We start from the raw sequence: 18,431 nt of genomic DNA, 5'->3' as shown, positions 1-18,431 counted from the left end.
ATTGATTTTCATCCATGTTGGTTTGAATATCCATGTTGTAGGGAAAAAAAAAGGATAATATACAATATATTTGAATCAGATACATTTATTGCAGAAATAGTCGTTGCAATGATTCAATGAAGAGATATTGATATTTGCATATATTATTTAAATAAGTCAATAAAATGTGCATTGGAAATTGGAATCTTTGAAGCAATAAATTATAGAGAGGTGGCTCTAAAATGTTAAATTGAATAATCTATTGAAGTAACGTTTTAAAGATTATCTCTTTAAAATAGACAGCATTCCACTTTTAAAGAGGCACTTGGAGTTGCTCTAAACTTCAATGTTGTAGTATAATAATATTAGATTATACAAGAGATGAGAAAAATATCTTACCATAATTATCATAATAGTCTTAAATAACTTCCAATTACAAAATAATAATAATAATAATAATAATAATAATAATAATAATAATAATAATAAATTAGAAAGTTTTTTTTTACTTGAACCAGAAATGTTACACGATAATCTTGGTCTGAAATTGAATTGAGATTAGCATACATTGTATTCAATCACTTCATCTGTTGTACTAAATATTCCAAGTTACTCCAAGAATTGCCTCCTTTACTGATGCTTTTTCTAGCCATTTCCTTCAGCCTAATCACATTTTCCCTTACAATCTCATCAGAAATAAGTTTTTCTACCTTGTGCTTAATTTCGGACCTCGATATTACCCCAATTTCGTCCACTTCCAACGACGTACCAACCTTCCAAGCCTCACAAATACAACTCTGCGTATACATCTGATCTCCAAAATACGGCCAACAGAGTAAAGGCACGCCCATGCTTAGGCTCTCCATGAACGAACTCCAACCACAATGCGTTACAAAACACGCAATGGAAGGGTGACATAACACCAATTCTTGGGGGGCCCACTCGACCATTTTCCCTCGATTGGCCACTCTTGCTGAGAACTCGTCTGAGTAAGCAGGAAATGGTCCGTCACACAAGCCTGACCAAGCCACCCATAAAAATGGCCGGCCCATGAGTTCGAGTCCCATTGCTAGTTCATTAAGTTGTACCTGGCTGAACCTTGATGTGCTGCCAAATGCAACATAAATTACTGAGTTTGGAGACTGTTTGTCAAGCCAGGTTAAGCAACTAGAGTCTTCGATACAAAAACTTCCGGCTGATTGCCCATTGGCAAGTAACGGACCAACAGACAAAATATTAGATGCCAGACTACCGGCTGAAGGGTCGAGCTCGTGGAACCAGTTGCAAATGATCCAGTCAGAACTCTTCAGGTGCGAAAATACGCCTTTAATAACGTGGAACAACGATTTTTGTATGTTTTTGTCTCCTGGAAAGTACCAAGTAAATTCAGACATGGTAATGGCTGGCATGTTTGGCAGCAGTTGGATCTTCTCATTCTTCAATGAAGTCCCTGCAGAGTCAAAAACAATTTCCACATCGAATTGTAAATACTCTTAAAGTCCAAATTAGTACACTTTTGATGCATTTGATAAAGCAGACTTGACAGTATTAATGAAGAAAAAGAAATTCAAAATCCCGTTTAGCATAGTGTCCTATCATATCTGATAGTGCAGTCCCGTATGTGTAGCATGTAATTTGAAAGCTTCAAGTCAGGACACTTTTTTGACACATCTAATTAGGCAGACTCGACAATTGTGGACATTGTTAATATAAAAATAAAATGAAGTTAAAATCCTGTTTAGATTGTGTCCTGACCTATTTAATACTACAGTCTTCTGTATGTAGTTTATGAACTTACCGTCATGGTTGATGATTTTAGATTGAATAAGATCTGAAATCATGAATCCTAGGTCTGCATCCAAGTGTAGAATCCCAATAAATTACACTCTTTATTCCCATCATATTAGGGATTTTCAACATCGAAGCCCATGGTGCATCAATTACGATACCACTTATCTTCTCATTAATATCCTGGTATTTTTTTCTTAAGCAAATCCTCCAAATAAGAAGGCATAACTTTTCAAGATCCTTTCTGTCGTCTTCAAGTTCAAGCCCATCGGGAATCAATACTACCTCAATTTTAGAATCGGTTGTTGCAGCGGCCATTCGATCATGCATAAAATCTTCTGTAAGAAATGAGACTTTGCTACCAAATTTGACAATTTGGTGTGATAGTTTGATAAGAGGTGCTTCATGACCTTGCAAAGGGCAGGAAACAACCAAAATGTGCCCATAATTTTCTTTCGAGATTTTCAAGTTTTGATTCATACTGTGAAATGCAGATACCAGATCAGCAAATGAACCTAAACTCAATCACAATCTTTGATGATAACTTATGATGGGTGACATTTTTAATTTAAAATTAGTTTTCGAGAATAATCAAGTTGATTGATTGAAGTGTTTCCCATGTTCATATCAGCAAAGAATATACGGACACTGAATGAAACGTTTACTTGATGACTTAAATAATAGTTAACACCAGTTCAATCTAAAGAAAAATATTATTGAAGTATCAAGATTCTTGATTTCTCACAGAGTATATATTGGTAAACGAAAATATAAAATGTTTCATTTTGTTTATTAATTAAAATAACGATTACTTGCAAGAACTATATAACTATAATATCAAAAGACGAAATAATTAATTAGCTGAGACAAAAGTTGGCATAATAACGTATCAAGATTCTTGATTTCTCACAGAGTATATATTGGTAAACGAAAATATAAAATGTTTCATTTTGTTTATTAATTAAAATAACGATTACTTGCAAGAACTATATAACTATAATATCAAAAGACGAAATAATTAATTAGCTGAGACAAAAGTTGGCATAATAACTGGTAAACTAGAGGTGCGTCCTTATAACTTAGGGGCAGGGGGAAAATCTACGACGTGGAAAAGACTGGACCTTAGTTGCTTCTATTTTTCCACAAAAAACAGACATGAGATAAGAAATTCAATGTTTCACTAAGATTTCGAATAACAATTCTAAATTAAAGTTGAAAGATCATTTAGGAGCCTTAGCTGGTGATTTGGATTGTTCCCCTCTCAAACCCTTTTCTTTTCCCATAAGATGATTTGTCCCATACCCGTAAACATGGATTGATTGCAATCGTTCCAAAAAATACTAAAATGACGACATCTCATAATAGTAGCATTTCAAATTATGAGAACAGGGAGTGGAATAATGCCTTGAACCCTCCTCCAAATCCCTTCAATTTTCAATTTCATTTTCCTAACAGCTTTTCATGTTTCATTCAAGTGACTTAGTTTCGACCTTAATTTTTTATTGGTTTCAGAAACCATATCCTAAAAATCTTCTCTCATTGGAGAACAATTTCGATCTGGGAACCTCCAAAAAGAATCAATGATCTGACTCAAACATTGGATCAATGTTTAAGTACGTAATAGACACTTTAATGGATAAGATTGCAGCCCATTTTTTCTTTAATAATGTCCAATCTTACATAATTCGCCCTACCAATCAAGCATAAAAGTTTTATATTAGTGATCTCAATAAATGATAATAAAGAAAGTCTTGTACTTACCATCATCATCGATAATTTTCAACTGAAGAAGGTGTGGAATCATTAATCCTAGAGCCAAGCATCCTGGAGTTGAACACCAATAAATTGCAGTCTTTATCCCCATCTTCTTTGGGATCTCCAACATCCAAGCCAATGGTGAATCAATTATGATACCACTTATCTTGTCATTATTCTGCTGATTAAAACTTTCCTTGAGCAAATCCTCCAAATAAGGAGGCACAACTTTTTCAATACTTTGATGCAGTTTCTTTTGATCTTTTCTATCATCTTCAAGTTCAAGCCCATCAGGAATGGACAGTAGCCTTATTTCAGAATTGGCTGTTGCTTCAGCCAGTCGAGCATGCAAAAATTCCGTCGTAAGAAATGTAACTTTGCTACCAAATTTGATCATTTGGTGAGACAGTTTAATAAGAGGTGCTGCATGACCTTGCAAAGGGCAGGACACAACCAAAATGTGCCCATAATTTTCATTTGAGCTTTTTGAGCTTTGATTCATAATGAAAAATACATAAAACCAAAGGAATAGATGAACCCGTCTATTTATAGTTTGCATTCAAAGAAAGGAACCTAATCTTTCTTGATAATCACAATCTTCTTCACTCCTTAATCCTCTCTGCGTAGGCCTAACAAACTTCTAAATTTTAGGGGTGATTCAATTACTTTCTGTTTTAAGTATGTTCACTCCTTTCTAGCCGATAGATTCAATAAGTTCTTCCCCATCAAAAACGTCCAACATGAAACTAAAAGCTCATACAAAATGAACACGCACAACAAAGGCCATGAGGCGCGGGGAGATGTCATGCATAATTTTGAACAAAAATGAAATTCTAAGAAATTCCACTGCAAAAGCAGCGACTATCAGTTAATATAATATCACTAATCACAGAATGGTTCAATCTAGAAACGTTTGAGACTGAGTGCAAATAGTTTCATCAAAATAGTAGCAAACTGAAGTGGATTTTCGTGTTTACACTCTGGCTAAAACACACTGGTAAAACCAACTTGTAATAGAAGGACACCAAAGTAGTTATAATTCTATAAGTCTTAACGATGTGAGACACAATTAGAGCAAGTACAGTCCACTCTTCTTTTCAAGAACAGACACCCACGATAGTCATATTCCTATCTAGGTAAATTTACATAACCAATCTTCTATCACATCACCCATCAACAACAAGGGTTATATCCAGAAGGGTCACTTCTCTAATACCAATGGTTAAAACTAAAAGGAGATGGTGCCCAAGTAGTAACGAGTTACACTTAATGATGTGGAATGCAACAAAGAGAAATTACACATCATGTCGACCCACACCATCCTCTGCCAACGTAACCAGTATAATTCTGGACACTTTTAAGGTATAATCTTTGCACTGATCATTGTAAGAGCATCCCTCCCAGATCAATTTGACACTGAAACTTATCCTATCTAATTTTGAAGGGAATGTCAATAGATTTATTCTACTTGAGAATATATAGAAATTACAGCTACATATGAACAAAACAGCAAAGCCCCACCATCTTTAATACGAACAAGCAACAATAGAAATTTCAACATGACCAATTATATCAAGGAAAATGAGTAGAAAACAAATATAGTTAATGTATTAACACCAAAGTCAAAGTACACCAGTTTCATAGCAGAACAACACCATCTATAATCCTTTCCCCACTTTTGTAGTCTAGTACCGATTGAATTTGTTTACCTATCGAATCAATTTCAGCTAAAATCTCCTTGATTAAGAAACAGCCCATAAAATATTTCTAAATCTTGTCAAGTAATGTCATTTCAATCAGCATTATATCTCAACTTTAATATATGCTACCTCCCCCCTTTAACAGGTAAACGCCGGGAATGATTTTTTGTCGAAAGAAACAAAAGAGCTCCGATCCCAGCAGCAATTCCAACTCCAAGAACAATGGAAGGCAGATGAAGATTCGATTGTTTTTTGTTCTGCATAACTTCCCACTGCAACTTAACGTCGTCTGGGTGCCATAAACTCAAGTGCACAGCCAGTGTCATCTTCATATCAGAATCAAGGGGCGTCCGAATTACATCCAAACACACAGGACAAAAAACCATCGAATGTTCTCCGTCTTTCTTTATAGTAACCCTACCGGCCACTGCTATTGCTTTATCCCGCAAAGTTGTCTGAGGAGTGGGCTGAGAAAACTGAAGGAAATTTTGATTACCAGATTAACTACTCAGCCAATAATTTTTTGATGCGACAACAAAATCACAGTGGGATTCAAATCAAACAAGCAACAAAAACTAGAGAGGAAAACTAGTTCACCTTTATTAGATTACAAAACTGCATCCATTTTAATCTGAGAAGCCTCTTCATGTTCATTTTTCCCCTTTTTCTGGACTAAAAAGTAGCTCTCGACCCTGTTCATAAGATTATGCGGAAACATTACACTCAGCAAGTTAATACATAAAATTTGGTACAAAATTGGCTTCGAAACCCAGTGGGTTGATATCAATTTCAGCCTCACATTCTTCTTAAATAGATTCTTATAAAGGTGCAAATCAAATGCCAGATTCTTATCGATATACAGAAGTCAATAAATGAGTAAAGCACATTGTAGAAATCCCAATTGGCAGAAAATAAGCACCATTATCAAATCTCACTATCAAACTTGGGAATTTAGGTTGTAATATAATTGCTAATTCACTCATTTATCACCAAATTTCCTATAGCAACACAAATTTTCTAAAATCAAGAAAAGTTGGATCGAACCTGTAGTCATTAACTTTATACAAGCAGTAACCTGTAGTCATTAACTTTATACAAGCAGTTAATCGAAACAATGTGGTAAAGGGCAATCCATGAATTATAATTAAAAAAAAATTAATTATAGAATCAGGAAGTTTCTACTGGCTATATCTAATCAAATTAGTACACCTAAAATTAAGCAAATTTCATGTATTACGAACTACAGACGGATGAATACTAAGAAAGGCGTGAAAGGAATAACTGTAGTGGACAGAAGCAATGGAATGATTAATGGAAAAGGAAAAGGTGGAGTGCGCACTTTATATATACAATTGAAAAAATTAATTTCAAAATTAGATAACTACATATTCATACATAAACCCTTCAATGTTCTATCTACCTCTCACAATTTGGGTTTTGTGGAAAAAAAAATAATGTAGAAAAGAAGAACGAAACTTACTCAGTATAAGAAAGAAGCAAATGTTTGGTCTTGTGTGTGTATACAGTAGGACTACACTTCAGAGAGAGGAGTCAGTTGGATTAGGTGGTGGGTTTTGTTTAAAGGACAAAAACAATCACATTGATGAATCTTTCTTTATTCCATTTATTTAAGCCACTTGTTTGACTATCATTCTTTTTTCTTTTTCTTTTTCTTTTTTAATTCTTATTTTCAGTGCTTGTTTGTTACAAATTAAAAATCAATTAAAATTAATTTTTTGATCATTATTTCACTATATTAACCGTCATTTTTAAATTTTTTTCTCTTTGAGGTAGGACCCACTTTATTTTTAACGGTCAAAAAATCAATTATCAAAATTCCTACCAAACAAGCTCTCAACCTTATACTCTTAAAATGAAATATTCACATAAATCTAAAATTTTTCTTTACCCTTTAACTACACATTCTTCCATAATTTACTATTCAAAAACTAATTTTTTTTAAAAAAAAATTGTCAAATATAGGTTAAAAGTAATTATATTCACACCATAACTTTCAGTTTTTACACCACATATTAATTGCATTTAAAAATTTTAATTTTGGTTCATTATAAAATTTATGTCTCTAACAAGATTTTTCAAAGAATTCTTATCATCAAAGATTCCATTAATTAACACATTTTGTATTTGATAACAATTTTATATCTTAAACTCCGTTAAAATAACGCACAATTTATTTTCCCATCATTCCTTTTTTAAGGGATAATTGCAGCGATGGTTTCTAACATTTCACTGTACCCTAGCTTTCAATGTGTGTCAATAAAAGCCTCAAACCTTTGAAAAATTATCAACAAAGGTCCAAATAGACGGAAAATCATGAGATCCACCGTTAGTTGACCTAAAAAGGGAAAATTAGATATTTTGACTAATATAAATAAGGACATTATCATCAATCACGTATTAATAATTAAATTAAACCCCCTCCCCAATCAAAAAATATAAAATAAAATAAAAAAATCCCACCCCACACTCACCCTTTGCAATGTTATAGCTGCTTTTATGGTGTCACTTAATCCTCCAACATCTACTCTCAAACCCCAATATTACTCATTCTACCATAGTTGCAGTCAGACTAGCATAAATATATTTTGTATACTTATTTGGACCTAAAAATATCAAATTTTAATAATACTTTTGAAAAATTATAGCCCAATTTATTGTATATTTTGTTTAATAGGTGAAACTCGATGAATGGAAGTGGAACTGAAAGAAAAAAGCGAAAATTGGCAAAAAAAAAAAAAGAAGAAGAAAAAGAAAAAAAAAAGAAGCAAGATCCAAAATTTGGAGATTAAAGTGTAAATACTCATAAAGTTGTGTTGAACCTCATGATGAAGATTCGAGAATGTTAAGTGTCAATTGGATGCAATTAAAAGTCAAAAGGAATAAAATATGTTTATAATATTTTCACAAATCAATTTTCAATTGCACCAAGACGCTCCAGATTTTCAACTCAAAATTGAAACCCATTTTTGACCTAGTAAACATTGAAATTAGAAAATGACTATTTCAAGCAAAGTTTAAGCTTTTTAAGTTATCTTTACAACAATTTGAATTGTCTCAATTGGATATCGAAAGAGATAGTTATGATAAAAATACTAAAGGAAATGCAATTTGATTTTCACTTACGGTGCTAAGGCGCCGCCTAGGTACATCTAGGGCTCATTTTGTGCCCGTTTTGAAGTCCATAAAAATTCTACATTCGACACTATAAATACAAGTTTTCACACTTTTGAAGGGATTCCACACTTGGAGAAAAAAATTAGAGAATCAAAGAAGCAATTCAAGGGAGGAAACATCAAGAAATTTTAGATTAAGTGTTAAAGAATAGTCATTGTGGGAACGATAATCCGGATTCAAAGATCCATTGTATTACTTGTTTGATATCATACATTTGCAATAGGAAGAACGCAACACATGGCAATAGACGGTCTACCATAGTGAAATTCAAGGTAGCATAGCAATAGTCGATCTACCATAGTGGCAGTTAGGGTAGTAAAGCAATAGTTGCTCCACTATAGTGGCAGTCAGACTAGTGGAGACCCCTAGCTTTTATGCTATCAACATAACACTTTCTCGAAGCTTGTTGATCATCCCTTACACATTCAACCCCTCAACTTGTTGAAAATTCCATTACTTGGTGGTACGTTGAAGGGATAGCTTCGACGAAGTTTAATAGTGGTTGACCGTAGATTGCATTGTACTCCATGGGGGTTTTGACAACCAAAAAGTTCTTCATGATCCCCACATTCGTTGGGTAAGTGCCTAGCATCACAAAAAGCTTTATAGTTTCTTCTAGTATCACAGTTGTCCCTCCAAAGCTTTGTAGAGCGGTGGTCACTATTTTCAATTTTTCTGGAGAGATTTTCAAGCAGAAAAATGCCTCCCAAGTAAGAGCATTCGCTACACTACCAACGTCGACTAGCACTTTCTTAACATCAAAATTTTTATGTCATCGACAACCACCAAGGCATCGTCATGAGATTTTGCTACACTAATAAAATCTTTCTTACCAAAAGTGATGTTCTTATTGAATCTTGTCTTCCTTTGAATAGAGCAGACCCCAACAAAGCGTACATAATTCTTTATAGCTAAACTTGAGTCTCTGTCTACTGTTATCCCATTGATGATACATTTATAACTCTAGCCCTAGGTGGAGGATGATCGTCAACTTTTTCCTTGCCTCGATCATTTCTCACATACTTAGTGAGAAATCCCTATTTCAGAAGGTTCTCGATCTCCTCCTTCAAGTGTATGCAATTTTCAGTGTCATGTTCATGGTCTTTATCAAAATGACAGTACTTGATTTTATCCCTCATGCTAGCAAATGAGACCATTGATTTTGGCCAATCAAGCTCTTTCATGCACCGTATCTTCGTCAATAACTCAGCACGCAGGGTATTCAAATAAGTGAAGACCTTAATTTCCTCTTTCCTTTGCCTAGTTGATCGCTCCGCCTATCTTTTACTTACGCGCTTTTTTTCAACGTATTTCTATCAATGACTTTTCGTTTATGCTGTAGCATTCGCTTATGAGTTTCTGGCTCCCTCCATTCTTGAAGATTTTTCTACATTTACATATTTGTCTCCCTTCTCCAACAAGTCATGCATCAATTTTGGAAAAATTTTCGAAAGTGACACCTTAAAATCTCAGTTTTCGCATTCCATTCATGAATGCAATTACCACATTAAATATTTAGAGGTCCTTTATGTCAAATATAGCCTGACTAAATCGAGTCAAGTAATGTTGTAAGGGCTCATCTTTTTCATGGACAAAGTGTATCAATTTGATAGTTGTATTCCTCTTTCTCTTGCTCTTCAAGAAATAGGCTTCAAAGCTCATCTAGAGCTCATCAAAGATCTTAATAAACCGTGGTGCCAGAGTTGCTACCCAATCTCTGGCCTCTCTCCTTAATGTTGGTGGAAAGAATCGACACATCATTGCATCTAGAGCTGCGTATAGTCTCATTAAATCAATGAAGGTCCGTAGGTGATTAAATGGATCCGTGACTCGATCATACACCTCTACCGTTGACTATAAGGGCTCATCTTTTTCATGGACAAAGTGTATCAATTTGATAGTTGTATTCCTCTTTCTCTTGCTCTTCAAGAAATAGGCTTCAAAGCTCATCTAGAGCTCATCAAAGATCTTAATAAACCGTGGTGCTAGAGTTGCTACCCAATCTCTGGCCTCTCTCCTTAATGTTGGTGGAAAGAATCGACACATCATTGCATCTAGAGCTGCGTATAGTCTCATTAAATCAATGAAGGTCCGTAGGTGATTAAATGGATCTGTGACTCGATCATACACCTCTACCATTGACTGTTTGCAGGCTTTTAGTAGAGAAATTGCCATGATTTTAGAGCAAAGAAAAGACCATTTGCCTACGTCTATCATTTCTCCTTGACAATGTATCGTCAATCTTCTGGACCATCATATCCTCTATCTTTGTTCTAAATCTACCGTAGGACATGGAACCTATGGATACATAACTTCATGGTACCCTTGCTCTCCAACTGTTTCCTGAATAATAGGGGATTCTACCGTTTGAATCACTTGGGGATATTGCTTACATGTATCTTATGGTAGAATTCCTGGTCGGCTATGGGATGAACCAAGCGCTCTCTATGTCTGAATTAGCAAAAGAGTCATCATGGCACCCAACTGGGTCTCCAGGATGTTAAATTGACTTTGCGTTATATATTGAGGTTGTTGTGGCCGAGGGTCTTGACCCTTGAAGAAGGATTCTGACTCCGTAATATTTTCAACTAAGTGCGTATCATTCTAGTTCGACTTTTTGACATAGCTTTTATGTTCAATTATTTCCTATAGATAGCACCAATGAAAGACTTCCTTAGCAGAGTTTTTGTTGTTCTGATGAGCAATCGAACACCTGTAAAAAGAGGCCAGGGCTTTCTCTCCCTTTGTTCTTTCGACGTAAGAATTAGTAATGTAATAAAATGACTTATAAAAATAGAGAGAAAATATATTGTGGAAAAAAAACTAAACTCCCATACCTGGCACACCTTTAGAGTATTTATAAGTATTTGATGTAGTGTGACCCTCAGACGGTTACTGTTCACATGTCTAGTATAACATGTCCATTCATTAGACAGTTTTTGCCCAAAACCTGAGTATACGATTTCCACTCACCATAAGGTTAGTAGATGAATGATAACTATCGAGCTGTTATCAGTCAACTAAAAAAGATGTTCACATAGTTGAGTCGTGATAAACAATCTATCATAACAAGAGTCGTCTAGTATATCATAAGTCATCTAGCATAACGGAATTCAAGATAGCATAGCGGCAGTCAGTCTACAATAGTGACAGTCGGACTAGTATAGCAGTGGTCGATTTAGCATAGTGGAATTCAGGATAGCATAGCAGTAGTCGATCTACTATAGTGGCAGTCAGCGTAGCATAATGGTAGTCGCTCTACAATAGTGGCAGCCAGACTAGCATAATGATAGTTGGTCTACCATAGCGACAGTCAAGGTAGCATAATGGTGGTCACTCTACCGTAGCACCAGTTGAGCTAGCATAGTGTTCGCGTGAAAACTCGCAAGCGTATATGGGGTCTTTTTACAAGTAATAAGATTTGTGAGTTAAAAGTATCGTTCCCATGAGAAAAAATGTCTAATATCTAGTTCTATAGCTTTTATTAAATCTGAAATAAAATAAAATCAAAAGAGTAGTTTGTATGTATTCAATACTAATCCTAAACTAATAAAGCAAATAAAATATTTAACTAATAAGTAAATGTTTGTATTGGAATCGTGAATCTCCCTATTGCTATTTAATTCAACTCTTAATTCATAATTTAGTAAATTCATGCATTCTAGACAATCGATAGTCTAGTTTTATATAATATTATTTTCCAAGATTTATTAAACATATGTTTAACATGACCCGATCTTATTTCTAGTCTGAATTCATATGAAAAACATGAATTGATTTACAAGATTTATCACACATGATTCGTAATGCCTATTGTCCGTGTGTTTATTTTGTCTCGTTCTAAACTTATTGTAAGTATTCATACACTACAACAAGTAACTTACTATTCAATTGGTGATCGAACAATTAAATAGTTCAATGGGAATGCAAAACTAATCAAGAAAATCATGAAATACTAAATTAATTGTCTTAAATGAAAGTAAACAAACAATAGGGTTCATCATTCAACCAATACAATGAAAAACTTAGTCAACCATCCTAAATATTAAATTATACAAGAAATAATGAAAAGACATCAACTGGATCAAAGAAATATGGAAGATAGAAAAATCCACTTTCTTGAATGAATTTTGATTTTGGATGGATAATCTTCAAAAATCTTGTACAATTCTCTTGATATTGATGACCTAGCCTCGTTCTTCACCTCCAAAATATGTAGAATATATGAATTTTTAGGTCTAAGGGAGGTTTTTCATGATGTGGGGGTGTTCTCCTATTTATATGATGCCAATGGACTTCTTACCAAAATAAAATAAGGAAACCTAAATTTTTTCGTTTCCCTATTTATATGATGACAATGGACTTCTTACCAAAATAAAATAAGGAAACCTAAATTTTTTCGCGCTTAACATTGAGGCACGCACCTAGTCTAATCTAGGGCACGCGCTTGGGAGCCTTGGGGTGCCTTAGTCGCCTCCTTTTTTATTGGGGCGCGCACCTCTTCTGCATACGAGGGCGTTTGCCTTGACTAAGTTCCAATAACCGAACAGCTTTCAGTATTTTTGTCATAAATTTTTCTCGATATTCGATTGAAGTGATTCAAAGTATGTTAGAAAGCTTACTTAGAGGGCTACAATTCTTCTTGAGATATCATTTTTCCAATTCGAAAGTTCGCTATGCCAAAATTGGGTCTCAATATGAGACTCAGAATCTGATACATAAGTTTTTCGGTTGAAAGCTAATGTATGATAATATTTTTACCATAATTCATCCCTCATCTAATTGACCCCAGGCACTCTCAAATCTTCATCTTCAGTTCTAAAATAACTTTTGAGTATTTACATTTTAGTTTTCGAACTTTGGATTCACTTCATTTTAGTCTTTTTCCTTTCTTTCTTCCAATTCTTCTTTGAAACATGAATTTTTCCTCATAAAGGGAATAAATAACAAATTAGATGCTAATCCGTTCAAATAATAACAAAATTTCATCATTTACTATCTAAATAAGTATAGAAACTACACTTATCACATAGCTATAGTCAGATTGTCATAGCAACAGTCGAACTACATAACGATAGTCGCTCTACCATAGTGATAGTCAGACTAGCATAGCGGTAGTCAGTTTACCATAGCGATAGTCACTCTACATAGTGGCAGTTAGACTAGCATAGCTGCAAAAGAACTATTATAGTGGTAGAGGAGCTAGCATAATGGAAGTCATCTAGCATAGCGGAAGCTACCTTCACTTTGTTGGCCATCGTAGTCCACCATTTGTGTCACATAATATTAGGTAACTTGAGCAATCAACCTCAAAATTTAGAGTTGTGATTAATAGTTCAAGTATTGAAAATCCTATGTGCATATTCAGAGTAGGGAAAAAGGTGGGTATGGTTATACCAAAATTAAACTTATCGTTTTGCGTGCTTTTTCAACCATTCCTGTGTGATTTATTGGCCATACAGTTGGTACCCTTAGTCATTTCCCAATATTAAACTTATCGTTTTGCGTGCTTTTTCAACCATTCCTGTGTGATTTATCGGCCATACAGTTGGTACCCTTAGTCATTTGTTTGCCATAAGAAATTCGTAAAAGCAGTAAATAATTATTTATCTGAAGTTGTATCAATGGATGAAGATTCTGTCTTTAAGCTTCTTCTAGCAGAAACAAAAATTGAAGCCAACAAAACGCTCCATATAATTGCAAGCAAATGGCCTAAAAGCCCTCCATTTTTCTTGATTCCATGCCATTCAAAATCCAAAGATTTCCACTTTTTGGTTCAACAAGAAAGCTTATTTAAGACAATTTTAAACTCTGTTTTCAAAAGGGTTCTTTCTTTATGCGCGTAACTCTTAATTTTTGCTGGTGCAAAAAGAAAACAAATGTATAGGTGAGAAATATTTCCTTGAGAGGATCAATGGAGAAATGAAAATGCAAGAATGTTGTGACTCGAACCGTGTATTGGTGCTTCCATATTTTCATCTAATAAAACGGGTTATGGAAACACGCTTTTGTAAGTGGCATTCTGCCGGATGCTGACATGTGGCTCTACTCTTTCCGTAGGATGGAGGGTTTCATATTGGTGATATAAATATGAACTTAACTTTTCATTTGCAGCAACTGTTCATTTTGGTGACTTTTCGAGTGAGGCTTCGAGAGAGTTCTTCTGTTTTCTCTCATCTGAGGGTTTTTTCTTCCCTATTTTGTAATCTATCGTCTCATTCGATTAGGGCTGAAGGTATTAACCACTGAATACGTGTATATTCATGAGTGATACTTAGTGTCCTCATGTGTTGAGGTTAGGGTTTGTGGTTTGTTGATTCGAAGAGGATCTCAAGCAGATCTGTGATTCCCGTTTAAGAGATAAGTCTCTTTTCTGTGTATTCTACTGGTTGATAATTTTGTAACCTTCGATTGCCTGTTTTTGGGGCTTTAGTGCAACTGAGCAATATCCACTTTGATTGAATGCTCAACAGGGGATTAGGTGTTTGACACTGAACCTCTGGGGCTTCGGTCGAAAAATTTTGTTGTGTTCTTTATTTTTGCAAGTTTAGTTTCTGTTTTTGGATCGATTGAATCTTGTAACTTATTGTGTGGGTTTTTTGGCCCCTTTCAGTGGTATCAGAGCTGTTGAACTGGGGCAAGATACCTGGATCTTGAGATGAGGGTGTCGATCTGTTGCAGATCTCATAATTTTTGGAACTGCTATTAAGTAGTATTGAAAGACCTTGAGTATTTAATACTTGTTGGGTAAGATCTTTTTATTTTGTAAAGCTTGCCTTAGAAATTTGTGTGTTTCATTTTTTCCCTTGATTAACCATACACCGAACACCCACTGGTGTCTGGTCTTTGTCCAAAGACTCCTGTGAGGTCTTGGGAATCTGAGAAAAGCTCAATTTTGGGGTGTATCTGGGGAATCTTGACGGAGAAATTCAAGAAACCCAAAATTTCTGCCCTCTGTTAGTGTGTCCTTGATTTGATTTGCATATTATAAGTGTGATTTAAACTTGCAAGTACTGTGTCTTCTTGAATACTATTGTTAATTCTTGTGGACACTGTTGTGCGTCTAGCATATGTTGCATTGTGATCAACTTGATTCGCATTTGTGCATTTTGTGTTCCATAATAATATGGCTTCTGCAAAATTTGAAGTGGCACAATTTGATGGAAAAATTGATTTCAAAATGTGGAGTCAAAAGATAAGAGCTATACAAATACAAATGAGATGTGTAAGGGCACTTGATGATACCTAGCCACAAGATATAAACCCTGCTAGGAGAAGAGGTTGCCTGGAGCACTATCTTTCTGTATTTGTCTAAGCAAAAATGGGTTGATAAGGGTAAGTCTAAAAATAAAGCCAAGGGCAAGAAATGTTTCTATTGTGGAAAACAAGGACATTTTATTAAAGATTGTTACAAGAAGAAAAATGAGTCTAAAGAAAAGAAACATGAAGTTGGGGATGCTGCCTTAGTATATAACAAAGATAAAATTGAAGATGGCTTGGTCCTTGTCAATGGAGACAAGAGACTAAGTGATGAATGGATCCTTAACTCAGGCTGCTCATTTCATATGTGCCCTAATAAGAATAGCTTTTTTGAGATTGAAAAGACTACTGGTGGGCAAGTAATAATGGGTAACAATATGACTTGTAAAGTTAATGGTATAGGCACCATAAAATTGTTACTTGATAATGGGAGAATTTTATTTCTAAAAGGAACCAGATATGTTCCTGAACCTGAGAGGAATCTGGTGTCTCTAGGAATGTTGGATGATATGAAGTTCAACATAAAATTGGGTCATGGACATATTGAAATTCTTAGGGGCAATGATTTAGTCATAAGCACCCCTAAGAGACATGGACTTTACTTTCTTAAAACTAAACCCTTACTTGGCCTAACTGCTACTGCTTTGACTGAAAATTTCTCTTTTGCAAAACTATGGCATGAAAGACTTGGTCACATTGGCAAGAAAAGCTTAAAGGCTCTTGAAAATAAAGGAATTTTTGGAAAACAAAATCTTGGTGATATTGGTCATTGTGAACAGTGTGTCATTGGTAAACAGGTTAAGCTTCCCTTTTTGACTGGAACTCATAAAACTAAACAAATTCTTGAGTATTTGCATGCTGATTTATGGGGACCTGCATCTGTGTGTACTCCTTCTGGTTTTTGATACTATCTTTTGATCATTGATGATTTTTCAAGAAAAATCTGGATTTTCTTATTGAAATCTAAAGATGAGACATTTTCTGTTTTTAAGGATTGGAAAACACAAATATAAAATCAAACTGATCATAAGATAAAAATCTTAAGAACAGATAATGGTCTGGGGTTCTATAATCATGAGTTCAATAATTTCTATAAAGAACATGGCATTTTAAGATATCTGACTGTCACCTATACACCTCAACAAAATGGCATAGCTGAAAGAATGAATAGAACTTTGCTAAATAAAGTTAGATGCATGCTACTAAGTTCTGGTTTGCCAAAAACATTTTGGGGTGAAGCTGTAAAAACAGTTGAATACCTAGTAAACAGATCACCCACTTCTGCCCTAAACATTGAAGTACCTGAAACTGTGTGGACCAAGAATTCTGTTGATTATTTACACCTGAAAGCCTTTGGATGTGCTGCTTATGCACACCAAAGTGTTGGAAAATTAGAACTTAGATCATTTAAATGTGTTTTCTTAGGCTATGACGAAAATGTAAAGGGGTATAGATTGTGGGTTAAAAGTGAGAAATGTTATAGGGTGATTGTCAAAAGAGATGTAGTCTTCAATGAAACTCTCATGCCCTGTCTAGAAGGGAAACATAATCTGACTTCAGAAGATGTTCAAATTGAGGTGTAGTCTCCTAAAATTGAAGGAGAAACCCCTGCTCCTGTTATACCAGAAACTATTACCGCAGAAAATGATGTTGAAAATGAAACTGAAGATACTATGCAAAATGATCAGATTGAAAATTCGACTCATCCCAGTGAAGAATATCAATTGACTAGAGATAGGGAAAGAAGGCAGACTAGACCACCTACTAGATATGATTCTGATGATTTTGTTTCATTATTAACCTATCAAGAACAAATTAATAATGAGCCTACTACTGATGATGGTGCCATAAATTGCAAAGACTCGAATCATTGGGTAGCAGCTATGGAAGATGAAATGAGTACACTTCTTAAAAATAAAACTTGGAAATTAGTTGAAAAGCCAAAAGGTCAAAAGCTTATAGATTGTAAATGGATTTATAAGATAAAAGATGGGGAGGGAGGAAATAATAGTGCAAGATATAAGGCTAGATTAGTAGCCAAGGGATTTACACAAAAGGAAAGTGTAGATTACATTGAAATATTTTCCCCTGTAGCAAAATACACTACAATTAGATGTTTGCTTGCATTAGTTGCTCAATTCGATTGGGAACTTGACCAGTTAGATGTTAAAACTGTCTTTCTTTATGGTGATCTGGAAGAAACAATTTATATGAAACAGCCGGTTGGATTTGTAAAAGGAAATCCAGAAAATACCGTGTGCTTGTTAAAGAAGTCACTGTATAGCCTAAAACAGACTCCTAGGCAGTGGTACAAAATGTTTGATTCCTTTGTATTGAAACTTGATTTTCAAAGGAACAATTATGATACTTGCTTGTACTACAGAGGTAAAGGAGGTAAACATTCTCTTTATCTTGTACTTTATGTGGATGACATGTTACTTGCTAGTTGGAATAAATTTGAAATTGTATATATTAAGCAACAACTTAAATCTGAATTTGACATGAAAGATCTTGGAAATGCTAAAAAAATTCTTGGCATGCAAATTTATAAAGATAAAGAGAGAAACATGTTGTTTCTGAATCAGTATGATTATGTGATAAAAATACTGAAAAATTTTAACATGTTTGACTGCAAATTTGTGTCTCTGCCTCTTGCAAATCATTTTAAGCTTACCTCTGATCTCTGTCCCAAAACTTTTGAAGAGTTTGATAAAATGTCAAAAGTACCTTATGCAAATGTTATTGGTTCTATCA

The 18,431-nt window shown here is 34.6% G+C and overlaps 1 protein-coding gene across 5 annotated transcripts; it reads right to left on the bottom strand.

The window, feature by feature from the left end:
• Nucleotides 1-423: 423 nt before the first annotated feature.
• On the bottom strand, nt 424-6,798 carry LOC111372379 (UDP-glycosyltransferase 83A1-like). Of its 5 annotated transcripts, none has more exons than XM_022994698.1 (4): nt 6,703-6,798; nt 5,820-5,914; nt 3,529-5,698; nt 424-1,429 (listed from the first exon to the last, which is right to left on the bottom strand). In XM_022994698.1, exons 3-4 carry the CDS (start codon nt 4,079-4,081, stop codon nt 558-560), a joined length of 1,425 nt encoding a protein of 474 aa, XP_022850466.1. In that variant the 5' UTR covers nt 4,082-5,698; nt 5,820-5,914; nt 6,703-6,798; the 3' UTR covers nt 424-557. The 5 variants fall into 5 exon arrangements, with proteins under 5 accessions (XP_022850466.1, XP_022850470.1, XP_022850468.1 ...); XM_022994702.1 differs by having other exon boundaries at nt 3,529-5,689; XM_022994700.1 differs by lacking the exon at nt 6,703-6,798 and adding an exon at nt 6,643-6,698.
• Nucleotides 6,799-18,431: the final 11,633 nt, after the last annotated feature.

This window comes from Olea europaea, chromosome 23 (assembly GCF_002742605.1).
Source record: "Olea europaea var. sylvestris chromosome 23, O_europaea_v1, whole genome shotgun sequence".
NCBI classification, from domain to species: domain Eukaryota; kingdom Viridiplantae; phylum Streptophyta; class Magnoliopsida; order Lamiales; family Oleaceae; genus Olea; species Olea europaea.
The sequence above is the reverse complement of the archived record's forward strand: the minus strand, read 5'-3'. Positions and strand labels throughout refer to the sequence as shown.

Coding starts and splice junctions, on each gene's coding strand:
- LOC111372379 (XM_022994698.1), bottom strand. CDS start 4,081: ATGCAAACTATAAATAGACGGGTTCATCTATTCCTTTGGTTTTATGTA. Junction 1,430..3,528: donor GAAAATTATCGATGATGATG/GTAAGTACAAGA, acceptor TTGACTCTGCAG/GGACTTCATTGAAGAATGAG.